Genomic DNA, 27,694 nt, shown 5'->3' on the forward strand with positions numbered 1-27,694 from the left:
AATGAATAAATACAAAGAAACAGAAAATAGAAAAAAATTAGAAATTTAACTAGGAGATAGTGAATAAAAAGTAAAGCAATTAAAGACTAAAGGAACAAGATGGATTTCTATCATGACGATGATAGAACCTCAATGACTCATCCTAAAGGGCTTGCCCCAGGACCTAGATCCTTCTAAAGACCTCTAAAAAATGTGGTTCTTCAATAGCAAATCACACAAGAAGAAGGAAGAGGAACAGGTCTCCTGTGATGCTGAGGGTACCCAATTTTAGAGCTGATTCCCTGATCTTCCCGGCAGTAAATACCTTCATCATCACCAGCAGAGGTTTTCAGAGGACAGAAACACCCCTCAAAGCCCCAGATGAGTTTTATTGACCATCAAGTACACTCCAAGGAGCAATGTCATTTTGTCATGAACATTTATCTAACAATAATTCACTCTGTCTCATTATAACAATTTTATCACTGTGCAGCTGTTCCCCTAAGCACTATGGCCTAAGATGACAAATAGGGAGCCAGGCTTCTCTACTTCTGGTAGAGATGCAAAAGCAATTAAAGGGCCTATGACTGCAGACCCCCACTTTCATCCTTGGGCATAAGCAGCTTAAAATATCAAGAACACCTAGTGATAATCCTCTAGCATAATTACATTCTTGTTTTCTTATAGCACTTGAAGAATAGTGATGGAATCATGGAAAGTGCACTAAATTTAGAATCTGAATGACTCTTCTAATCTTCACTATAAAATCAAGGCAAGTCCTTTAATCTTTAAAGGCTTCAGTTTCCTCACCTTTAAACTAGACATAATGATGGACACCCTTCCCACAGTCCCTGTGATGATGAAGGAGATTAATTTCTGAAATGCTTTATAGTTTCCAAAGCAATTCCATGGCCAAGCCCATGAAGAAGTCTCCCAGAGTCTCCCAAAGGGCAACTTTTCAAGTAGATATTGTAATAATTCCCCATATTAATGGCTGTCTCAAATCCATAGTTTTTTGTTGCTGTTGTTGTTGACACTATTACAGATGTCCCCCATTTTCCTCCCCTTTTCTACCTCCCTCGAGCCCCTGCCTTCCCCCGGCCTTCACCACGCTATTGTCTGTGTCCACGGGCTATGCATATATGTTCTTGCATGGAACACGTACAATCTCTTCACCTTCTTTCATCCAGTCCCCCCATCACCCTCCCCTCTGACCTCTGGCAGTCTGCTCCATGTATCCATGCCTCTGGTTCTATTTTTGTTTGTCAGTTTATTTTGCTCATTAGATTCCGCATATAAGAGAGATCATATAATACCTGTCTTTCTCTACCTGGCTTATTTCGCTTAGCATTATAATCTGCAGGTCCAGTATGCCGCCACAGAAGGTAAGAGCTCCTTTTTTACAGCCACGTAGTATTCCATGGTGTAAATAAATGTACCACAGCTTTTTTATCCACTCCTGTACTAATGGGCACGTGGGCTGTTTCCAGATCCTGGCTATTGTAAACAATGCTGCTATGAACTTATCAAATCCATAGTTTTGAAACAGAAGGAAGTATAAGGTATGAATTATAAACTGTTTACTGAGGAAAGAAAGTGCATGCACCTTTCTCTATTTTCCATTAGGCTTGGTTTGTGGGCAGGTACCAAGGCTATCCCAGGTAAAGGGCTATCTCAGACCAAAGATGATTAAAAGTTCATAAAGTCCTGAAAAACTGGGAGGACAGCCTCTCAGCTCTGTTATGCTCTGCAGACTCTAAAGAATATGCTAAGTACTTTATCCACTAAAGTCATTATAGACACGAGACAGCCTGCCAATGTCTGCAGATTGCTGCCTAATGAGCAGTTAATTTGTCCTTGGGAGAACCAGGTAAAATGAGTTCAAAAGTTTCCTTCAAAAGATGTTATTTTTGGTCACCTGATACATAAAACATGTTGTCTGTTTGTTTGTTTTAATGGCTATTTCTCCATCACTGCAATTCTTTGAAGAACACAAACAAAACAAAAACTGGGAAGAATTTGGGCCGCAATAGCAATGACAAGGTGGAGGGGGTCTTGGGCACAGTGGAAAGGGGCGTAGGCTCTAGCACGGCCCTGGGGATTTCACACGTGACTGAGCCACTCACCAGCTGTGTGCCCTGGGCAGGGGTCAGCTGCCTCTATGCTTCTGTGCTGACATCTTTAAAATGGGATCATCAGAGCCCACTGCCCTGGCTGCTGTGAACTACACATAAATGCAAAGTGCTCACAGGAGGAAGTGGCACCTAGTAAGTGCTCAATAATTGTTAACTACTATTATTAAAATGACCAAAAATGTAATAACTTTGGCAATAACCACATTGACCCAATGTCTGTTATTAATCATTTTTGTTCTGAGACCTAAGGTAATTTTAAGAAAAGAGGTGAGTCTGCTCCTTACACCTTACACTTGAAGGCAACCAATGCCCTAATCCCCAACCACTGAATGTGGGCTGTTCTTCCCCCCACCCTATCCCCAGTCACAGGCCTGTTCTTCCTGAGGCCTGAGCTACCTCTGAGAGTTGGAAGGGGAAGGCCTGGCCTCAGTCTTAGGCTGAACTCAGCTGCGCCCACAATTTGACTCAAGTACTCAACTGGGTCAAAAGGTTCAACTGCAACTCTACCCTTTTCCTGACTTCACCTTGCCAGAAAGTGGGTTCCTTGCAGCCATAAGCATAAGAAATATTCCTAACGTTTTTACATCTGCCTGGGGGTGGGGGTGGGGGGATGCAGCAAAGGAATTTACCACAGAAAGGGCAGCAAACAAAAAAATATTTTAATAACTTTTCTACACATTGCTCAGGGCTTCTAAAGTTACAAGTTCACACAGTGTTAGCAACTGTTTTCCATTTCTGTAGTGGCTTAGAATGTAAATAGAAACTGATAGAATGAGCACACCTGATGAACAACCTAGTAAAGATTTACAGACACAATCTCCACCTCGACCACGGAACTGGGAAATGTGGACCATGTGTGTATATTTCACTAGCGAGGAAAATTCAGGGATGGTTAATGATTATTCATGTCCCCAGTCTGAAAGCTGTAGTCTTTGGGGTATGAACTAGCATATGTTGAAAGCATTTGCCCCAGGCCTCCATTCTCCTTGGTGCAGTGCTGCAGGCCTGGGAAGAACCCAGGCTGCTCAGGTACTTCTGCCCCCCCTTGAGGGGGTCCAAGGTCCTCACACACAGAACCCACAGGATTCACTTTCCATGAAGTCAACCATTATGAAAAATGGGACATGAAGACTTGAGGGAACAATCAGAGAAAGTCTCTTAACAAAATGTTGAATTTTCCCCAAAGGTGTAAGCTCCTCCTTCTCCAATCTACCTGCTTGTTCTGGTTGTTGGTTTAAAACATGTGCACCCTTCAGGTATCCTGAGAACTGCAGACACTGTCCAGGGCTGTCATTATTTAGCGAGGAGCTAGATTTTACATACACGTCCCCCCTGTCACTGACAGCCACACTCAGCACACTGCAGAAGCGGGTTCCTCCTTTGAGTGCACACAACCATGTTCTGAAGTTGCTGGCCTCCCTGGCCAGCTTCTCAGTGAGACACTAAACTTTTAGCACAAGGCTTATTCTACCTAGAGGTTTAATGCAGTGAGAGAATGGAAGAAGTCTAAATTTCTATAATCACGACCAAAAAATATAGCTGCATTCTGGGAAAGTTCAGCTGACATGGACTTCATTACCATGTGCTGCTCTGGGACACCTGGAACAAAAGTGTATCACTCTGTGTGGCTCCAGTTCATTTGTAGCTTCTGCTCAAGTAGCACTAACCAATAATACCAATGAAAAGTCTTATATGCAAAGTTGAAACATTTAGTCAAGACATGAAAGGTAAGCACAATTAAGGGACTTGCTTCAAATTTAGTAGATCTACTTGTTTTAAGGTAATAATAAAAGTAATAGCAACACTGTAGGTGGAGTCTGTATCCATTACTGCACTGAAAATAGAAGTCATTTATCAAACCAATTTTTGGTGCAGGAGGTTATGTCCTGCAGAAAGCAGGGAAATAAATAAAATCAGTAGATTTTTCCAGTTAATACCTAAATACATCTAGATAGATATAAAGAAAGGGGAGGGTGAGTTAACCCAAACAAACTGGGTTAAGAGAATACTTTAAACAATTAAAATGCTACAGATGTATTTGAGGGAGAAAAAGCAGCAATATGACTTAGAACAAAACAATGCCATTTTATCAAACGTGACAGTGTTTGCTAGGAAACGTGGTGTAGGGCTCTATGGGAGACCCCGTACTCAATGCAGAAGTCTCTGACACAACACCCGGTAATGTGATCACCACCTTGCCATGTAGGAGGGCTCACTGCCTTATTAAGGAACCTATCTCAGACGAGGGAAGCTCTCATCATTAGCTCTCCTTCTGACTGAACCAAATATATCTTCTAGCAATTCACACTGGTCTTTGCTCAGCACTCTGAAATTTAATTTTCCTCGAGACAGCTCTTCAAGTATTTTAATGTATTATGTTTTTAAACTCCATTTATTCCCTTCTTCATGATTCAGAGAATTTATTCACTGTAGTTTTTATTCAAGACGCTGTCGTGTATTTTAATACATCCCCAATGCCATCTTAGGAATCATGATATCTAGAAAGTTCCACCAGTCGCCCACTTAAGCAGAGATGTTTAAACAGCTTTCAAGACACCAATAGTTAAGGGCGAATCAATAGATGAGTGGATAAAAAAGCTGTGGTACATTTACACAACGGAATACTACTGGGCCATAGAAAAAAGAAGGAAATTTTACCCTTTGTGATGGCATGTGTGGACCTGGAGAGCATTATGCTAAGTGAAATAAGGCAGTTAGAGAAAGACAAGTACCATATGATTTCACTCATATATGGAGTCTAATGAACTACCAAGCAAAATAGAGACAGACTCATAGAGAGAGAGCAGGCTGACAGCTGTGGGAGGGGGTGAAAGGTGGAAGGGGTGATGGGGTTCAGCAAAAAGAAAAAAAGAAAGAACTCCTGGACAGGGACAATGGAGTGGGGATTGCGGGGGGGGGGGGGGGGGGGAGGTGGAGGAGGGTATGGGGAGATTAATGGTGGTGGATGAAGGCTTGACTTGGGATGGTGAACACACAATACAGTGCACAGATGATGGGCAGTAGAATTGTGCACCTGAAACCTGTATGATTTTGTTAACCAGTGTCATCCCAATAAATTCAATTTAAAAAGTGATTATTAATTACTCAAAATCAAGCCAGAGTTCACTCTGTTTCAAAGGACAGGAAGAGTTAAGACAAAGTTTTTGTGAGTTAATTCCTAAAGGGAAAAAAATGTTACCTCTCTTTTCTTTCTCTTGTTTTAAACATGCAGAAAGATTCCCCAAATCTCTGAAAATATCTTCTCATTGTCAGACCAAAGATGGTATTGTCAGCTGCACCAATGCTTTGATTTGAACCAAACAGTGGAATCAGTATCATTTATCTTCTGATTTTTATCAGAATAAAATTATTTACTGGAGACAAAAGACAAAGACATACGTCTCGCTAAGAATTAACAGAGGCTTTTAGAGGTATCCTTACATATCCAGTAAATCAAGCAACATCTATCCATTGTAGCAAGAAGAGTATGTCCTAAGCCTTCCCTTCCCCTCCCCCAAAAGCACTCACAAAATGTCTCATATAATTGAATAAAACATATTTGCAAAGGCTCTTGGCAAAAAATACGCCCAGTGGCCAGACTGACTTTGTTCCATGGCAGCCGACTCTAGAAGACTAATGATGCTACCCTCGCATGAAATGACGATTTATGCTCTCTGGCGTAAAGCGTATTCACCTTGGTATAACACAGCGGCTCAAAGTAACAGTCAGCACGCTCGACGAAGCCTCAAAGGGCAGTCCTTTGCTTCCTTTACATCTTGGTCTACATGCCAACTTTTCAATAAGGCCCACAGTGATCAATCTAATGCTGATGAGGACAGGACCTTTATCTGTTTCCTGATATACCCAAGAATCTAGAAGAGTTCTGGCACATAGTAGGAAATAAATCAACATGTATTAGTTGAATGAATGAATAAAGGACTCGGGGCTTAGACTGACGTGGCCCTGAGTCGCAACTCCACCTGCACTAGCTGTAGGAACCTGGGAACTGACCATCCTCTCTGCAGCTGTTTCTTCACCTGTAAAATGGGGATGTTAGGAGTGCCTGCCCCATAGGATCCTCATGAGGATTACGTGAGTCAGTGCATGTCAAGGGCCTAGAATCATGCTTGGACATTGTAAGCTTTTAATAAATGTTAGTTGCCGTCGTTATTATTATCAGCATATGTTTCCCAAGGTGGTGATAGATTTGTGATGATTTATGAGCTCAAGCAACTGGCTCTCCTCATATCTGACACCACAGATGTGAGATTGTGAAAAGGGACCCAAGGCTCTTGATAGAATGGGGAGCTATCAAGGGTCAAACCCCATCACAGCGACCTCATCAGCTGCAATTCAATAACACACAGGATTCTGCAGAGGAGCTGTTAACAGTTTAAGTATCCCCGTCTCAGACGTGCAGGCGTAGAATAAGCATAACAATGAAATCAATGAGTAAGTGAGGGCGAGGCTCAGAAACCTTAAAAGGCAGGGAAGGCAGCTCCGCTCTTCCCACGTGGACAGAGGGATGTGTTTACTCGGCTTAACTGCAGTCGGAGCTGATGGCTCTGATGGCTTTGAGTCACCCTCCACCCCTCATTCTGTGGACTTCTACAGAGGGGCTGAAAGTCACACTTCACAAAAAAAGATGAAGAGAAAAAACCAGGCCTCCATTCAAGAATTTACCAGAGCATTCGCATCATTTAGACATCTGCTTACGTTTCTAGAAAGCTAATAATCAGAAATGGGAAGGCAACCTTTTCCTGGAGCAAAACCCCAGTCTGCCTAAAGGTTGCGAATTAAATCATTAACCTAAATGTTCACTAAGTATTTAGGAAAACAAAACCCTTTGGAAACACGTATTATTGATTTACAGGGAGAGAAGCAGGGGTTTCAGAACTGACTAAGTTAAGAAGAGGTAAGAATGAGTGGGGACAGAGAGGAGGGATAAAGGGAATGACAAAAGCAAGAGGGGCGTCTACTGATTTCGTGGCAATCACAGTCTAACTTCCCTAAGTATTATAACACGTCCCCCCTCAAGGCTAATCTCCTCCCTTAAACTGTCCCTGAAGAGCAAAATAAAATGAATGACTACATGCTCAAGGATTAGATCGTGACGAGCCAGGCCAAAAAGGAATTTCTCTCCTCACTCTAGAGAAGAAAGACCCCAAGATTTCGGGGAATTGAGCAAGGTCACGGTAGCTAAGTTAAAGCTGGAATCAAGTTTCCAGACTCCCAAGTCAATGCTCCGCTCTCTACACAGGAACCTCCCCAAACTCCAATGTGCACGTGATAAATGATTCAGTAGTTCCAGGAGGAACCCAAGATTCTGCACCTCTCACAAGCATCCAGGTGGTGCTGAGGCCGCTGGATCACACTGAGCAGCGAGTCTCTGCCCCATTTTACCCTCTAAAGTAAGTCTGGGAATAGGTCTTTTTGTTGCTTCAACAAAAAATGTGTTTTCCAGGAGTAAGAGCAAGTAGGTTACATATGAAATGCTTTAGTTTTAAATGTTACAGTAACGCAACACTGTTTGTAAAATTTACCGGGGTTCACATTTACATGATGGTGTCAACTGTAAAATATCTGCTTAAATCACAAATTTTTAAAGTATATACACACACCAGTGTTAGAACTGAGCGACCTCCATGCATTCTTTGGATATGCATTTATTGATAATTTGCCCTTTATGTTTGAAATATACCATGCCTAAATTGCACTAAATCTAGTAAAATTGTCTTAATTCTGTCTCCTGTGATAATAGAGATACTATATCTAGGGGTTTTTTCACTTGCTTTGAGATTTTGTTTTATATAAGAAAGAAGCACTGAAACATCAAATACAACAGGTTTATCTGCATAGATTTTACCTTCTGTTAATACAGTGTAACAAAACTGACCATACCCACTTATATGTATCATAGCCCTATTTAGGAGACAGTCAGTGTAACTGGAGGAGAAAAGATTTATTTAAGTTCTTGTTACTTCTATTTCTCTATTTTTGCCTTGCCTATCAGAGGAATCTCCATGCATCTGAAGAGAGTTGATGCAAACTAAATACAATATGTCCTCTCCAGCCAAAACTCAGTTAACCTCCCCAAACTTCCTATTGGTCCCCTTAAATCAGCTGAGCCCAAGAGGTTTTTCCTATAAACCATCCACAGTGTATCTAAATCTGATCCCAGTAAAATTTCACTTCAGCTGAAGTGAAAATGCAGAGGTAGCATTTACGGATAACAGCTGGAGAACATTAGTTCTCTGTCTCTCCTTCGCTCTCCCAAGGGCTGAAAACTCTGCTGTTCAGACAGGAAGTCGTCACACACCACACACTGTACAATACGAGAATGCTGGGATGTAAGAGCAAGTTGCAGAGATCAGGGGGAGTGCGCAGGGGTTTTGTTCAAGAACACAGAGCAGCCACTCTGCATACCTCTTAGGGTGTCCTTTCCCCTCCCCAGTGTTCAAGCAGCATAATGTATGCACACCCAGAGCTGACAAGCACACTCCACTCCCTGAAAGCTTTTTAATGAGTAAAAAGGTTTGATCTTCCATTTTTCCACAAGCTTTTAAACCATGAACTCCAGGAAGTTTTGAGGAGTGGCTAAGATTCTCCAATAATCTTCTTTTTTTTAATTTTTTTGGCATACTTTCAAATTTGCTATCGGAAAAAGACAACCTTTTTCAACTTTTCAAAAATGAAATTGTCACACTCCCCCCAAAAAAACGTATCTCACATAACTGCCCAGAATAAGGAAATATATGTATTTCACATATATGTGGAATTCAAAACATGATGATCTGGGAGAGAATGACTTAAACAAAAGGTTCTTGTGGATATGGTTTTCCAGGGTGGGTTTCTGCCGTAATTTCACAAAGCTGCTGAGAAGGAGCACAGCCACAAACAAGGGGAGAGACAGCCACATTCTGTGGCCGCAGCTCGAAGTTTTGAGTAGCATGGTAGGAGTTTCCCAAACACCACATGCTGAATAGCCATTCCGCATTCCGACCCGTCTGCAGGCGCAGGGCCGCGTTACAGCCGCCCGTCCTCCGGGGGCGCGCTGTAGACCTGACCCGGCTCTTCCACGCCCCTCCGGCCAAGTTCAGGACAGACCAACCTTCCTAACATTTTAACTAGGAAAATGCCTTTGCCATATGCCTATCGGGGGGCATGCCGTTCATCAACGGGGTGACAACACTCCAGTTTTATGCAAAGAGGGGGAGGAGGGGCGAGGGGGAAGCCAACCCACACATCCATCTTCCTTTGAGGAGGAGGCGGAGTTTAAAGTTTCTCCAACTTCCAAGTCCCCACTTGACAGGCAATATTTCTGTGCAATTTCCAGCCCCATGGAACAGATGGTCCTTTGCCCGTCTTGAGCCCCGAGAGAACCCAGACAAAGCCCCCGCCACTGCTCGTCTCCCGGGGGCCCAGAGGTGGTCAGTTTCACGAAGCTGTCACCCAGGGGCAGCGGGCTGAGAATGGAAACGTAACTACTTCTTCCAGAAGCTTTTCCTGCTACAGGAGAGCACAGAGAGGACGGGAGCACAAAGACCTGAGAAAGTTTTCATTTCGTTATTTTTGGAAAAAAAAAAAAACAACACAAACGTCTTCCTCCATCTGCCAAACCATCCTCCTACAGCCCAGGTGCCCAGGGTGGGAAAGCTGAGGCACAGGCGTTCAGACACCAGGCAGCACTGCAACTGGAGCGGTCCCAAAGGCTACCTGGGAAGTTGCTTAAAAAGCACCCCTAGGGCGCGGAAACATCCTCGGGGCGCCCGAGCACTCCGTGCCCAAGGGAAGGTGACGGCCCGGGCCGAGCGCCGGAGGGGTGCGCGCCGCCGCCGAGGGCGAGAGCCTTCCTTCCCAGACCCGAGGGCGCGGGGGAAGGAGGGGCGCGCGGCGCGGCGCGAGGACGGGCGGCCCACTCACCCTCACTGCCGTACTGCTTGCCATTGTTCGCGCCCATCCTGCCGCCGTCATGCCCGCCGGCGCCCGGGACACTCCATCGCTGGGGCGCACCGCCCGCGCGCTCCGCCCGAGGAAAGCCCGTCCGACGGGGCCGTTAGCGGCGCATTCCCCGCGCTCCGGGGCCGACGTCCGGCTGCGAGCCGCCCGTGCGCTCCGGTGGGAAGGGGCGCTCGGTCCCCTCCTGGCACCCCCGACGGCTCCGGGTGGGGCCGGGGGCGGCCGCAGCTCTTAGAATCCGCGTCCTCGGCCGGCGGGCGCCGCGCCGCGGAGAGCCCGCGCCCCGGGGCCGCCCAGAGGCTCGCCTCGCCGCCGCCGCCGGGTCCCCATCCGCCCGCCCCGCTCCCCTGCGGTGGCCGCTGCGCCGCGCGGGTGGCCGGGGCTCCCCGGACCGCCCGCCCCTCGCCGGCACCCTCGCGCGCCCGCGGCTTCCCCGGGGATGGGCGCGGCGGCCACTTGTTGCGGGTGCCCCGACCGAGCGGCGACGCGCGGCCCGGCGCAGCGCGCCCGCGGCCGGACTTTTGTTAGCGCCAGGCGCCTCCTCTCGCCGCCCAGCGTCAATCACAGCTGGAGCCCGGGGGCGGGAGGCCGGACCGCGGCGCGCGGCCTTTTAAAGCGGCAGCGCTCCTTTTCGGGGCTCGGGCGCCCGGCCCCCACGCAGGCCCGCGCGCCCCCCGCGAACCGCTCCGCGCGAAGGAACGTGCTCTTGGCTGCAGGTTACTATTGTTCTTTTATGCGCTTGGCCCCCAATTTGTAAGATGAGCTTCCGGGCGTCGTTTGAAATCCCTAGGCTTTGCCTACAAATGTGGCCTATTTTAGGTGCGGGGGCGGGGGGGCATTTAAAATAAACATGCCTCCGAGTCTGATTGTGTCTGGCAATTTCAGGTATAGATGCTGGCATCCTCCTGCGGCCTCACGGTTGGGGACTGAGGCAGAGAATGGAGGACAGAGGGAGGGAAAACTTGAGGGGAACTTAGCGGGGAGTCACTGGAGAGCCAAAGACATCCCCTGCCTGGTGCGGGAGGGAGGTTTCCTGGCTCAGGACTTTTAAGAGCTTCCCAGCCTGGAAGTGTATTTTCTCCCTGGCTCTATGATTTTTCTTTTTTCCTTGCGGTTGGTGTTATCCTTTGTTTAATACATTACTACCTCTTTTGGAGATTTATGTGGCCCTTCCAGAGCCTGAAAAGGGCCCTTTGGTGTTCCCTCCATTAAGTGGAAAAAGAAAATGCTTCTTAATGTTTTATTTCCTTTCCATGTAAATATCTAGAATTTTATAACATTGCATCTTAATAAAGACCCGGACCGTCCCAGTGCAAATTTCTCTGTAAGGAGGCAAACACACAGCAGTTTCTCCTTATAGGTGTTAGATGTTTTGAATTATATTAAACATGTAGAATGATACTTGTATATAATACATCAGAACATATGATAGCTGCATGGAGAACCAAGAGTTTTGTGATTATCTGTTTCTTAAAAGGCTTGCAGTCGTATGCAGAGATGGTTAGTAATTTGACTTCCTACAGATTCTATTTGGGTGATTTCCTTTAATTTGGTACAGTTTTCTTTCTTAAAGATAAAACATCATGTATCAAAAATTTTAAATCTAGATTTCTTGTGCAGGAGAAATCAAGTAAGAAAAAAATCATAAAATTATCTATTTTCATGGACAGGATTAGTGTTGTGTTGTACTGGTAACATCTCAACTGTCCCAGTGCAAAGAGATTAAGGGGTGAATTGTAATTTATCTTTTCATATCTAGAATCTAGTTCACGGCCTGGCCAACAATATGTTTCCCACATCTGCTTTGTTACATTAAAATCGTATGGCATGGGCCCTCCACAGGTATAAGTGTCAAAAATATGGAAGAGTTAGATAATGTTTCAGGGATTCCACCTGAAAGCACAAACTCAATCTAGAAATGAGCCGATGTCTGCATTATTTTCCTCCAAAGTGGGTTTCCACTCACCTGACCCTTGAGATTTCCCATCGCCGTTTAAGTAGGTTTAGTTGAAGAACACCCACCGTGAAGTAGTGGAACCCTGGAGCTCATCTTGACACTTGGTGTGGCACTGTCAGCTGCTTGTGTGCATCTCCTCACACCCTCCATCTGAGGTCTGCAAATCAGGAAACTGACAGGGGAAATAGGCTCAAACAGTTTAAATATCTAGAGTCACTCAGCTGGTTAGTGCCCAGTGGATTCAGGCTCTCAGATCCTCTCCTCCCAACTCCATCACCTCTCTTGACCTTGGAGTCACTGTTTCCCTTTTTTGGTTGAGTCACCTTCCAGGGTCTCTCATATCAAAGCAAAGCTAACAGTGAAGGGTAAAAGTAGCAACTTAACTACGTGTATCTCCTTTGCAATTAAAGTCTGTAAATATTTTCAAGGCTCAGTTGTCTGTTATAAAGGGAGATAATGATAATCCAGTTTAAGAAATTCCAGTTTAAAATGAAATAGAAAAAGAAATTGAATTTATGACATCTTTCAATTATTAGATATATGTTGTCCTAGTCACTGTTATGCAAAAAGAAAGAAAGAAAAGCACTATTCCTATTTAAAACAAAGGTATATTTATGTTTTAATATTTAGATATTGAAAGTTGGCATAGTTAAAATACATCCTTTAAATAAGACCCATAGCCCGGCCGGGCATGGCTCAGCGGTTGAGTGTCAACCTAGGATCCAGGAGATCAGGGTTCGATTCCCGGTCAGGGCACGTGCCTGGGTTGTGGGCTCCATCCCCAGTCGGGGGTGTGCAGGAGGCAGCCGATCAATGACTCTCTCATCACTGATGTTTCTATCTCTCTCTCTCCCTCTCCCTTCCTCTCTCTGAAATCAATAAAGATATATTTAAAAATAAAAAAAATAAATACGACCCATAGTCTCATAATATAATACAAAAATGTCTAGATTTCAATAAAAAATCAGTCATCATACCAAGAACCAGGAAGATTTCAAACTAAATGAAAACTGACAACCAGCAGATGCCAACACCAAGATGGCAGGGGTGGTAGGGTTATCAGACAAATACTTTACATGTTTATTTTATGCTCTCATCCAAGGACACGCTTATTGATTTTAGAGAGATGGAAAGGGAAAGGAAGAACACCCTCCCAAAAAACCATAAGAAAAACTAGTTTGTAAAAGAAAAAAATGAACCAAATCATAGTTTATTCACATTTATGTTGACTATTTTCCCTCTTGAGCACACCACGTTGCCTTGAAATATCTAACACACTGGCTTATCTTTAGTCATTTTCATATTTAAGAATATGGTTAGATTCGCATATTTTATTACTTCAATTACGATGAAAGATGGTGACTCAGTTCCAGAGTAGACTTCTGTTGAAAGATAATGTGTTATAAAAAAAAAAAAGGAGGGGAAATACTGTTTTTTAATTAATATAGATTTATTATCAAAAATATAAATTTGGACTCTTGGCCACACAAATATTTGTATAGAAAATGAGGGTATGAATGATTATTATGCCCCCCAAGAGCATTTAGTATATTATTATTTATCTGTAAAATTAGAAAAGTAAAAGAACATGGGCTAATTTTATTTTATTATCACCACTGTACTGTTTTGGATTAAGTGTTTTGCATGTCTCACTTAATGCTCACAACTTAATCAGGCAGTGCTTCTAGACTCGACTTTATGGATAAGGATACTGGGTCTTGGAAAATTTCAGTAAATCCTATAATGATGCACAGAAAAACTAGGACCAAGATCTATTTGCAAAGTCTATGATATGTCTTGCTACTTTCTGCCACCAATACCATGCCATTGCATGTTAGCCTCCTTTTGGACCAAGCCTAGTTTTCAGCAGAGGTAGTATATGTTCAATTCAATAAAGAGTGAAACATTTTTGACATCTGTGAAATTTAATTAGATTTCAAAACAAATATTTATTATGCAACGTAAATCTTCATCATATCCATAATGATGAGTGGCTAGATATTTAGATACTTAATTTAGATATTTTAATAATTATAAAGCAAATAGATAGCTTAATAGGATGGGTACTTTCTATAGGACTCTTGAAACTCTGTCTCCTCACAAAAGTTTGCTGTCCAGCTCTGAGAAACAAAGTAGTCATTTTCTCTAATTCAAAATATTACAATATTCACACACTCTGCCAAACAGTTGCACTTCACCCTTGATTCTAAATTTAACATGTAATCCCATATTGCTTTGTCACTGGTCCTTTATCAGGCAACTATCCTATATCAAAGGGCCACCCAAGATCTCACAACAGCCGAAAACAGCATCACAGAGTTCATGTGCTTGGCTTAGAGTGTTGTAGCATTTGTTCAGAGTCCTAACACACTTATCTGGTTTCTTAGAGCACAGCCAATTAGAAGCAAGGAATTAGAAGGAATATTGCTCAATATTTGAGTAACTGAAAAAAGTTACAGCTAATTATAGGGAGGGTGATGGGGGAAATCTCTATGGAGAAAAGGGAAGAACTGAATAAAGAAAAACAGAAACAAAAACAAATGAAAAATCTGAGATGATGTCAGCATGTGTTATTGCCTTAGATAAGGTAATGATAGTGCTTATAACAAATAAATCTCCTGCCCAGCCTGGCGTGGCTCAGCGGTTGAGCGTCGACCTAGGATCCAGGTGATCGGGGTTCGATTCCCTGTCAGGGCACATGCCCGGGTTGCAGGGTAGGCAGTCGATCAATGACTCTCTCATCATTGATATTTCTATCTCTCTCTCCCTTCTTCTTTCTGAAATCAATAAAGATATATTTTAAAAACAAATAAATCTCCAAATTTTAGTAATCTGTATTAATACAATAGAAATGTAATTCTGGCTCATAAAAAAGTCCAAGCACATGCTACTAATCCATTGGAGCTTATTCTCCACATGGTGATTCAGGGATCCAGGCTACTTCCATCATCCACGTGCAGCTGGCAGAAGGTACAAAGAATGAGTGAAAAAGTCATACCATATCACATCTGCTCACATCCCACTAGGGAGAGCAAGTACAGTAGCCACATGTGGGCACAAAGGAATCTGAGAAATGCAGTCCCTGGCTGGCCTACTATGCCCAGCAACAACCCACACTGAGGGGGAGCAGTGATACTGGTAAATATGTATGCAGCTTAACAATCTTTAGTAGCCTCTGAAGATAACACTTTATTGTTCAACGATTCATACACATAACTATTATATTTCTTACACTGTTGCTGTTGGCTGGCTCATATAACACACATTTCCCCTTCCTGTCTCACTTGCCTTTCCCTTGTCTCTAGGTCAAAAGTTAAATACTTATTTTCCTAGAATCCCCAGCAGTTAAGAATGTCCATATGGTAATGTCCTGGCCAAGGTGTAAGCAAAATTCACTAGGAGCACCTGGAATAGATTTTGTTATTAAAATAAAATTCAGAGATAGCTCTGCCACTATTTCTCCTTTCTTCTCCCTACCTCAGCTCCACTGTGTTTTGAAACTGTGGTAGATATTTTATGAACTTAAGGGAAGGTCAAGAGAATTGTCATGACGGTGACCCAGAGTCCTAAAGACATAAAGCCACTCACCCATCACCAGCAAAATTCTACCTCCAAACTCCCTGTAGTGGAAGGATAGGAACTATCTTTAGTGCACTGTTAGATGGCTTTTCCATTACTTAAAGCTAACCACGTACCTAAGAGATGCACATTTTGTTTATTTAAGAAAGAAGGAAAAACAATATAATAATATTTCCACTCATAATAATTAACTGCATTAAAATACATTGATGCTCAAATGGGAATTTTTTAGTTATGTACAAATTATACATACACAAAGCAGCACCTTTTTCACTGTGCTGACCCCTTAAAATGGCACTCTCTCCACTTTCCATCACATCTAAATATACTACTGCATATGTGAGTAATACACATTTACTCAACATGAAGAAATAATACTTTCAATGTCTTTATCAAGATTCAGTCTGTACACATAGCCAAACTCTTAGGTCATATAGGAAAGATGTAAAATAACAAAGAAATACAACAGCACATTTTCTCTCTCAAGTATGGATAATATAAAACTTTCCTGGAATTCAGTGTGACTTTAAAGAAAAGTTTTATTAGAGTTTATAATTTGTTCTAAGTAGAAACGTGTGCATTTGTTCTCTGGTAGCAATAAATTAATTCCCTGCTATAAGCAGTCTTCACATGTGTGTCACCTTTCTCTGCAAAACTCAAAGAACTTTCAGTACTGGACCAACTGCCCCATTTCCAGCTGTAAGTGGGCACCTGAGGTATGATTAGAAAAGGTTGTGTGTCTTTAGCCTTGAGGTCTTTAGGGTCATGAAGACTAGGATGAAAGCCAATGGCCTTATAATTGGCAATTGCAGCCAGCTGCACACGGTTCCAGGATGATCCAGCATCCATAGCAGAATGCATTCAAGCATCCATAGCAGAATGCATTCCAAGCCCTAGAAGTACAGCAGTAAATACAGTAAGGCAGCCTCTGCTCTCAGAGAGATGGAAGCATTCATGGTGGAGACAGACAACAAGCACGTTCACATATAAATAAATAATTTCAGAAAGTGAAAAAGCTGCTATGTAGAAAATAGAGCAAGATAATGGTACACAGGAGGTGAGTTTTGTAGCAATGGCTACTATGGCTGGAGCAATCAGAGAATGTGATTGTGTGGATGTGATGTTTATGCTGAAACTTGAACAATGAAAGAAGGTAGACATGTAGAGATTTGTGGGAAAGAATATTCCAGACAGAGGAAACAGCAAATATAAAGTCCCTAAGACTGGAATGAGCTTGGCCTATTTCAAGGCCAGGGGCCAGTGTATCAGTCAGCTATTGCTATGATAATGTTACATAACAGATTGTTCCCCAAACTCTGTATATTTCTTACATGTCTTGCTCATGAGTCTACAGGTCACTCGGGGCCACTTCAGTGCAGGCGTGTGGGTGAGCTGGGCTTGGTGCCGAAATTCAGGTCAAGTTCAGGTTTCCCCACAAGCCTCTCTGAAGCCCAGACCAAAGGGGCTGAAGCTAAATAGTGTGTGCTGTTCTCATGGTGGGTCACAGGGCTCAGGCCAAATCTTGCAAGCCTGTTTCAAATCTTTGCAAGCATTGCAAACAAAAGAAAGTCAGAAGGCCAGGTCCGAGTCTAATGGATGAGGGAGCTACTCGGCCCACTGTTGTGCATTTCAAGGTTACATGACAGAAGGAGGGAGTGGGGAATTAAGAAAATAGTCTACCGGGGCCAGTATGGACAGAATGTTGTGAATAAATGGAAACTTTTCAGGTTTGCCAGAGAAGGAACAAAAGCCAGGTTATGTGGGGTTTTATGAGCATGACAATCATTTTGAACCTTATTTTAATTATAATGCAAAACAGGCATATTTTAAGTTGGGAACCTATTTGATGTGACTGATATTTTCAGATCAGCAGGTTGTCGTGTGGAGAGCTGACCGACTCTTGGGAGCCCAGAGACCAGGTAAGTTAAGAGGCCTCTGCCCTAGAAAAAGTGAGAGAAATTTGATTTCAATTAGCACAGTAGTAGAGAAGGTAAAAACAGTCAGATTCAAGGTGTATTTTGGAGGCAGAGCCGGCAAAACTCACCTGTTTGTGTGTCTTATGAGAAGAGAGGAAAATGAAAGATGGCTTCTAGGTTTTTGCTTGAGCAAGAAGAGTGCTTTGGAAAGATGGAGAAAAAGTACTTTAGGACTGGTTGTCTGGAAGGAGATTTTGGTGACCAGAACCTTGTTTTGGACATTCTAAACTTGAGAGCAATTAGTCACAAGTGAGATATCAGGCAGCAGTTGAGTCAATGAGCCAGGCGTCAGGCAGAGAACATCACTGGACGTATCCATCTGGGAGGCTCCAGCATATACACAGTAGTTAATGGCACGGTCTAGGTGAGGAAAGTTAGGGAGAAATGTAGCTCTTGTAGAAAGCTAAGGAAGACGCCGAATGTATGTCAACATTTTACCATCTCCCAGAGGAAAGTCGCTGGCAAAGGAGACTGAGAAGGTGTGGATAGAAAGGGCATGAAAATACAGGAGAGAGAGGTGTTACAGAAGCAGAGGGGAAAGTGTTTCAGGACAAAGGAAGTAGCCCTATGTGCCAGATGCTGCCGACTGTTCACATTCAGCGAACAGATCATGGGTTTGGCAGGTGCTCGTGGTGAGCTCATAGGGAGCCATTTCTTTGGACTGGTAGGAGAAAAGGCTGGGCCATATTGAGGAGGAAGAGAAGAGGTTGTTGATTGTTTGGATGGGCTCTCTTAGGTGGTATTTGTATATTGATTGGAATAATCTAGTGTAGAGGAATGTATTGTGAGACAGAAACAAAATCCTTGAGGTGAAAAGCACTGGAACATAGAGCACAAGGGAGGGACCAGCGTGGCCAGAAGCAGGAATAGGTGCTCCCTCTGAAGAGCAGGGAGGTGGGTTCTGGAATCATACGTAGGTAAGCAGTTAGATCTTGGGGTGGGGAGGTGGGTCGTGCTGGTCTAATTACTTTCATAAGCCAGCACCTACCATGGTAGAGAACACCACTGCACAATTCTATCTTAGAAGCTCCAGCATACAGAAAGTATGGCACTTTGCCAGGCAGTCATTTTGCCAGAAGAGCATCCTAATCACCTCTGCCTGGGACCCACACTGTCCCACTCAGCCCAGATAGGCTGCCTGTGTGCTGGCCCAGCAACGGGGACTGGTCACAAGAATCACAGTCGGGATGGATTCCCAGGGCTCAGCTGCTACTGAGCAGCATCGCAGCCTGTGGAAGTCTTGGCCAATTGCTCAACCGCTTGTCACTATCTCTGCCTTTGCTCTCTGGTCTAAGCCACCACCAGCTTACACCAGGATTATGATCTTAGCCTCCCTACTGGACTCTTTGCTTCTCCCTTTCAGTATATATATTTTTTAGAATATATTCCCTGAAAATGTCAGCCAGACTGGTCCTTTTTTAACAGGTTTCTCCACTGTCTTAAACTCTCCTGTGTTTTCCCTTCTCATTCAGAATAACAGCCAAAGTCCTTTTAATTGCCACATCTGTACTTACCTAACCTTCCTGAAATTTATATGGACTTTTTACCTGCTTTTTCCCCAGATCCTCAACCTGGATTTTTGACTTTTGCTCCCCAGACTCACAGACTCTGCATTGCTTACTTCCCCAGACCCAGAGTACCTGCTGGTCACCACCCTCCAGGCCCCACCCCAACACTGTGTCTTTAATGACTTAGTCCCTTTTTGGTCTGGAGTCACCTTTTTCCTCTGTGGTTCTTGGGGAAAGGGGGCAGCCCCAATCCTATCTCCCTATGCTTCTGACCTTGTCTTGACCTTCTGCTGCCAAAGTTTCTGCTTTACTTCTTACTCTGATGTAACTGTGGTTATACTTGGAGGGGTATAGATCTGTATTCTCTGGGACAAACAACCAAAGCAGGGTGGTTTTGTTTATTGGATAACCTATCACATCTTCCTGTAAACCCCAGGGGGACAATGCCTCATGAATCTTTATCACAACTCCAAGTTTGAAATGCATAAGAAATTTCTCAGGAACTCCTTATATTGTGATGTTTTCAGGTTCCAAAGAGTTGGAAATTAATGCCTTCATCTTCTAGTCCTCCACAAATTTATTCCCTGGCTCTTGCCTTAATTGCCCTGCCCAATTGCCTGTGCATGCCTGGGATGGGCTTTGTCAATGACCCAATGAGTTACTTAGCATATATGAAATAATTTGCAAAGCCAGTTACTGAACCTCCTAGTTTAATCATGATTGTATTTGCCCCCTCTGCGGATACTCCTAAGCTTTTGGCAGTTTTCCCACATGAATTCTTTGGTTAAGTATTTTTGATAACATATACAAGACAAATTTGATTAAATATCTCTTAATACCTTCAAATACTCACCAATCCTGAAGAGTGAGTGCAGTTACTGTTTTTAAACTAAAAATGCATTCCCATTTTCACATCACTCCTGTTCCCACCCATCCCACCAACATTTGTTGCTGTTTTCTAATATACGATACACTAAACATTTGCATTCTATAAACAACATTTTAAAGCTCCAGTAAAAGTTTCAGTGTAGCCTGGCTCCAATGGAGCAGTGGGCTTTCGATTTAGCAAGACTATAAAATAACAACAGAGTAATTCTGATGAACTAAACCAGCTTGTTAAAAAGAGATACTACTTACATTTTCTTTGGGAAATGGGTGTTCATGTTTTACTATTTTCTATGATGTAAAGGGATTTTGTTTTATTTCTTCCTATCTTTTCTTCTGAACCCATAATATAAAGAATAAGGGCAAGGCACTTCAGAGGGATTTGGGGTAGAGAAGAATCAGTACATTAAGAAAGACTTCTATGGGTTCTATTTGCCTCTATTAATACAGTCTAGATTAGCAAACAGTATGGACTACAACCAAAGGACAACCTTCTCTTTCCTTTGGCCTCATTCCCACCCCCTAAATACATGCAAACCCATATGACTTTCTTTACTTATCTTTCAAAGAATAGCTCTAATATTTTCTTCATGTTGAAGCTGTGAGTAACCTTCCTCCATCTAGCCACTTATTTTTCTGTTTATACTATATTTTTCACATCTCATTACTTATTGTTATTGTTGATTATTTACATAATTTCTTGTGGATTCAAGAAGAAGATTCTGAGGGGCAAAAGCTATATTTTTCTTTAATATTCAGTGCATTATATTCAGTATGCAATATTAATAAATAATGAATAAATTGATGACAAACTGGGTAAATGAAATAGATTTGTTATCTAATGAACAGCAAAAGAAATAAAATTGATAGAGAAAATAGGCTTCTAGATATACTAAATAAACTAAAGTAATTGACTCTGGGATGAAGGGGAAATACTACATTAGGCCTATACTTCTAAGATGTGCTTATTTGTTTCCCTAAATGAAGAGGTTGGTGGACAAAATACACAACATCAACATTACAACCTCCTTGAGAAGACCCTGTCTCAGAATGGCCTTGATTTTCATCTAGCCAAGTGAACGAAACTGTGACCACAGACCAACAGAGGACATACAGGGGGCCATTCCTCTTATTCTCAGTGAGAAAAGCTAACTTTGGAACCAACAAAGACACTATCCGCAGCAAAAGGGAGCAAAACAGAAGTGGTAAGGTGGAAGCCAAGCAAGCTATTGTTGAGGACGGCCCTGTAGTTACGCTAAGGAAGAGAGGCAACTACAACTCAAGAGGGCGGGAGATGGACTCAGAGGTGAAAGTCCAGATAATAACTAGGCACCAATACGTACTGCACTTGGGTGCTGGCTTTCAATCATAGATGAGAAACGTATCCTGTCCCCCGAGGAGGATTAGGGCCAGGCTATGGATCAATAAGTATTGTCTAAAGATCAGCTTGAAGACAGTTAGAGCAGAACAGGGGATCAGAACATACTATGAGGAACATGAGCCCTTTAGGTTCAAGGAGAAGAAAAACAGCAGAATGAAGAGAGCCACATTTTCCAAAGGGTGTTCTCCAGACCCGAATCCAGTCACGCGTTCCATGTTTAGGGGTTCCTGGGCAGACAGGACAGCTAGGCAGGCTTAGCAAATGTAGGCTCAACGCCTTTATTCTTGCTTGGGTGAGCTGGACATTACACGAGCTCACTCAGCCACCCAAAATTAGGTCTTAAGAGTTGAAAAGAGAGAGAAGGAAAGGAGGAGAAAAATATGTACTAATGGGCATTAAATATTAGTTTTATGTCTCCAGTGTCCGGTGAGTGCCCAAGAACATCTGATTTTCTATTAAAAAGGAAAGCTTCTGAACAATATAGACCATAATTTCATACTTATCTCTACATTCCTACCGAAAGAACAGCAAGAGCTAAGTGACTGAATACCTCAATATGACTTCCTCCTTTTTTCTCCCAAGAATGAATCAAGGACACCATTTGTGCAGCAAATACTGACACTAGACAAAGGTCAGTGGGATTCTAGAGTATCTAGACTTCAAGCAACAAAACCTAATATATTCTTTTTTCCCTTTGCCTAATTCTCACTCTAATTTGCCACTCATGGTGTTTTCTTTGGGTGTTTACAAAATTATCTGTCCTGATTGAAGAGTAGAATTAGAGATTTTGCTCTAGGGAAGTGCACTATAAATATTTACAGTGGATAATTGTTTAACTTTTGTCTGAAAACTTCTCAGTAGTTTTCAGGGAATAGACTGTTGCAACAATTAAGCTTAAATCTTTTGACAACCTGAATGCACTTAGAAAAAGAATCTCCTTCAATTCTTTCCTTCCTTCCATGCTTCCTCCCTTCCTTTCTTTCCAGAACTTTCCTTTTGGTCACTAGTAGCGAAGGTGTGTAAACATCTAGACCATGGATTGCTTGACTTTATCTTCTCTCCAGTGATGCCTTAGCTGCCTTCTGTCTGTGACAGATCCACTTAGAATAGATGGCTATTCAGCCAAAGGCACATTCACCTAATTGTAAAACTTCTTAAGAGGGAAAAATAAGAAAATATGTTTTCTACGACCTAACGTGAGAATTTGATTTAGTATAATTTCGTTTATAAATCATTTTTGTTCTCAATTAATCTTAATTTTAATGGCCTTTGTTCGTCTTTATTTGCTTACCTTGAAGCCATACTGACTCCCATACCTTTTGCCTGAGTCTGTGGCCTCTCAATTAAATGGCCCTGACCCTGACGAAAGTATGATAAATTCCACTTCTTACTTTTAAACCCGTCTCTTTTATCATCATCATGCCTAAACTGTCTGCTATCTATACCTACACTGACTCCAGTCATATTACATAGGTGCCTAAATTATTACACATCTGTTATGACATGTTATTTCTGTAATAATGTTCATCTTTTTAGCTCTTAGCCATGGTGAAAGGGAATGGAATCAGAAAGAGAATGTTTGATTCCAGTGTCTGATTAATCATTAATAAGTATGAAAAACATGTGTTAGATCAAGGTCATCTCTCCCTTTTGTATAATTCTTTTTTTTTTTTTAACATCAGCAAATTCTTCTGATGTTCCTGATTGTCTCTTTGAAATTTCTAAGTAACCAGTGTTGATTTCAAAAGAAGCTTTGGCCAATACTTTATTTATAGTAAATCTGTGGTTGGCATTTTGCATTTACAATCAACCTTTGTTTGTTGCTTGATTCATTCAGAGTTCCTCTGTTATAAATATAATTTCATTGAATAGAAGATACTACATGCAAATAAGTACATTTCGGTTACAGAAAGCAGCTGTCAGAAGACATTTATATTCTAGCGGCAGAAAAGAAATTAATCTCACAGTGGCTTCAATTCAAATTGGTATGATATTCCCATAATAAATTCCCTGCCCAGATGGAATCATTTTCTCTATCATAAATATTTTAGAGCACTTGATCTGTATTAAAGTTGTACAGGACTGAAACTGATTTTAAATATTTTAAATATTTTAAATCAAGCCCCAAATAGAAAAAACAAAACAAAACACTTTTTGATTATGTAGAATACATTTTTTAAAAATAGTTTCAAATTTTATAGAAGTTTTGCTATCATGTAAATTATTTAAACAAAAAGAAAAGCTCTCAGGTGCTAATTTTGTCTGACCTGGAAAACCAAAATAAAGCACACCTGTATAGTCTGCATTAAACATATTTCTATCATATGTTTTAACGACACTAAGTCACTCTTCTAATATGAAAATAAATTCTGAAAATAGCTATAACTCTATCCCTTTGTTTATAGGCGGAGTACAACTATGTTGCCAATTGGTTTATTGGTTTGCCTTTTAAAGATCACATTCTTCCTAATGCTAAAACAAAGGTTTTTGTAGTAAGGAATCTCCACTGTCACATACAAAAAACATCTCAACCCCCACCCCCACTGTAATGATCTCAGTATGCTCAAGATCATGACCTTAAGGAGAGCAGACATTGGCTTCATCAGCCCAATGGGTAGAAGCCAATTCCTGAGTTAAAGTTAATCAGTTAGGAATTGCCAGCTTGCAGGAGGTAAAATTCAGGACCCATTGGCTTACATCAACCATCAAGATGGTGTGGAGAGAGGGAAGCTGTCTTCAGGATTGCCAAAATCCAAATCACATGTGCTTTTACAGATTAACATCAGCCCTGAAATTATATCTGGAAGTAAACTGGAAAGTAGCCTGGTGTATTCAGTGTAAGTATTACATAACCAAACAAGCAATCCAGAAATCAATGAGAGTTTTTAGGCACTAGCAGATGTTTTGAACTATCTGTAAAAATAATCAATCCCATGCATAAAGCAGTGAAATGCTCCAAAGACATTGACTTTCAAGTTTGTCCTTGTTTGATAGTCTGTAGATCAATTCTATCTCAGGTTTCGATTCTCACACCTTGAAAGACTAGGAAGGCAGGGATGCATTTATCCAAGCATCCCTGGGCATGCAATGCATTCTCAAGCGGTTGCTATGATTTATCTGGAGAGAACACAATGGTGGGATAGTTTCAGCAAGATGAAAATACCCACAAAATCATCACAGTTTCAGGTAGCTCTAGAATTTCAGATCACTGAAGTTAATCATAAAAATGGTACTCAAGAAGAGAAGTTAAATCCTGAAAAATGCCAAAGTATAACTTTAAAATTTTAAATAGAATTAAAAATGAAAAGAGAAACTCTGGTTATTTTAGGGCCCAAATAAAGCTATAGTTTTTTTTGTTACCCTTGATATTAATTCAAACTATGAGTCGGAGCCATTTGAGACTTAGATTTAGTGGTTTTAAAGTTACCTAGACATAGCTTAACTCACAATGCAGTAGAAGTATAAAGGCAGGAGAAAAAAATAAAAAGGAATTGCTGTTCTCTCTTGTTTTATGCCAAACTAGCTTTCATCAACGGGGAACGCTTATCCTTGCATAAAAGATCTTCAGAAAGGGGTAGGGGATTCCACAGCCTTTTTAGTAGACCCCTTCTGATATATACAGTTGACCACTGAACAACACAGATTTGAACTACGCTGATCCACTTATTTACTTTTCAGTAAATATGTACAGGTATTTTTTCTTCCTTATGATTTTCATAATAATGTTTTCTTTTCTCTAGCTACTTTATTGTAAGGATACAGTATATAATACATATAACATACAAAATATGTGTTAACCAACTGTTATGTTATCAATAAAGCTTCTAGTAAACAGTGAGCATTATCAGTAGTTAAGTTTTGGGGGGTCAAAAGTTACGCACAGATTTTCAACCACTTGGGAGGTAGGTTCCCCTAACTCTGCACATTCTTACTCTGTCTACTCAGACTAGCTGGTCACCCTCTGGTGCATGATAGCCTTTATCTGTCGCCTAGAAGATTATGTCTCCAGTTCATCCTTTATTTAATTGCAATAGAACCTAGGCACATTAATGATGATGTCAAGAACATTGTGATGCTCATCAATTTTGGGTCTAAAACTTCAGAAAATTTACCTTCCTGGAATGACCAACAACTCTTAACATAATGTACATTCTAGGTTAAAGAGAAACTACGTTGCTTCAGGAGGAAAGCCTGTTGGGTAGCCTGCAGATGTAGAGGCTGTGGTTATATTTAACTTTTAAAGCTCAGGTTAATGGGTGGAGGTTTCATACCAAGGTACTTTTGATTTAGCACACAGTGCTGCCCCCTAGGTGGGGTAGATACTTTGGTATTTTCCACTAACAGCAGTATATAAATTTCTTTACTATCTATGAGCCTGTTTCTATTTTGTTTGTTAGTTTATTTTGTTCATTAGATTTCACATATAAGTGAAATCATATGGTACTTGTCTTTCTCTGACTGGCTTATTTCACTTAGCATAATACTCTCCAGGTGTATGCATGCTGTCGCAAAAGGTACTCATACATACAGAGAACAGACAGACAGCTGTCAGAAGGGAAGAGGGTTGGGGGGCTGGGTAAAAAAGGTGAAGGGATTAAGCAAAAAAATCCAAAAAAACCCTCATAAACACAGACAACAGTATTTTGATTACCAGAGGGAAAGGGTGGCAGGGGAAAGTAGAGGAGGGTTAAAAGGAGACAAATGGTGATGGAAGGAGACTTGACTTGGGGTGGTGAACACACAGTACAATATACAGATGATGTATTTTAGAATTGTACACCTGAAATCTATATAATTTTATTAACCAATGTCACCCCAATAAATTCAATAGAAAAGAAAGAAAAAATTGCACATAAGAAGTTTGAATAAAACTCTTTCATGAAAAAGATTTTTTGCTATCAAAGAAATACAGTAAAAATGAATGTTGAGAACCAACTTAGAAGGGGAATTGAATGTAAAATATACAGAAATGCTCCTCAGAGCCTAACAGGGATTTGTGGATGAAGAGAATGGTAGCAATGATCACAGAATATAAATGTTACGGCTAGTTGTTCTTACTATTAGATTACCGAACAGGGAACTGAGGTCCAGAGCCACAAAGTGACTTTTCCAAAGTAAGTAAAAAAACTAACATCAGGGCTGGAATAGTAACACCCAACACCTTACATAGAGTTCAGTGCACTTCTCACAATTTTAGGCAGCCAGTTCTAGTATGATTATATGTATATAACTCAGATTTATTTTATATATTTTGTATTAGGTGATGACTCCTCCTCTCTAATTATATATATTAGGTGGTAATTCCTCCTGTCTAATTATTACTTTGGGACATCACTCTAGCCATAAATGTTCCAAGAACATCATAAAGCAGCAGGAGATATGCAGGTCCATAGAAATGACTATTTATATCTTTCAGCTTCCCTAGAGTGTGGATCGGGAATTGGCACTTTGAGATACTTAGCTTCTAACCCCAGCAATCACTAGAGAAGATCTGCTTCTCATCTAGACTGCCTGGAGATTAGTTGTTCTCATGCAGCAACACAGTTCCATCTGTTTTCCAAACCAATGCTCTGAAGTCCCCTCAGCAGTAGGTAGCCCAGAGGAGAAACACACCCACTATGGGCTTATATCTTAAGAATCTTCTCTTGACCTTGACTCTCAGGCCAACAGACAGGTAGATCTGGACTGTTTTAGCCCACTGTAACATTCAAATGTCCAACTTCAGGAGACATTTGATGGGACTGCTATGGCCATGTTGGTCAAATAGAGACTTTCCTCAAGCTGGATGTTACTAACCTCTCAACCACTGGAGCTGTTCCTCCTTCTGAAATTTAGCAAATTTTATCACTGAAGAACATGCCAGAAGCCAGAGAGCAGAGCTCAAACTCTGAATTCAATCTTGAAACGTAAACTCCGAGAAAATGCCCTTGCTGAGTACCACACAAAAGGAGATGTGAACTGAGCATAAATTTAAGCAGTGAGAAATGGACAAGAATTTTTCAACCCGATCTCTTGGTCACTCAACCAACAACTCTGCCTCACTATGGGTTTAAAACAAATTGATATTTCACTTGAGGATCAGTCTATGTTTGGCCTCACATCTTAGATTACAGGATACTCATCTGCAAAATTGATGACTGGAAAATGCAGCCAATTTTGGAAAATGATACCAGATTCCTTAAAGATCTGAGTCAAACAAAGTTCTATGTTTTTCGGACTGTAAACTATTAGGAAGGACAAGCTCCTCAGATAAACCTACTTGGAATAAGACCCATACCAGCTTATATTTATAGATATTTAAAGGCTTTTAGACAGTTGGAGACAGGGCTGCAGGA

General features: G+C 41.6%; 1 protein-coding gene across 1 annotated transcript in view; it reads right to left on the bottom strand.

Annotated features, from left to right (window-relative positions):
• The window catches only part of FBXL7 (F-box and leucine rich repeat protein 7), a 298,532-nt gene extending 288,234 nt beyond the window's left edge, over positions 1 to 10,298 (bottom strand). Inside the window, exon 1 of the mRNA XM_016217312.2 lies at positions 10,038 to 10,298. Coding sequence (XP_016072798.1) covers positions 10,038 to 10,074 — 37 coding nt within the window. The 5' untranslated portion in view covers positions 10,075 to 10,298. The remainder of the gene's footprint in view (positions 1 to 10,037) is intronic.
• Positions 10,299 to 27,694: the final 17,396 nt, after the last annotated feature.

The sequence above is a fragment of the Miniopterus natalensis genome, chromosome 3 (assembly GCF_054644295.1).
Source record: "Miniopterus natalensis isolate mMinNat1 chromosome 3, mMinNat1.hap1, whole genome shotgun sequence".
Lineage (NCBI taxonomy): Eukaryota > Metazoa > Chordata > Mammalia > Chiroptera > Miniopteridae > Miniopterus > Miniopterus natalensis.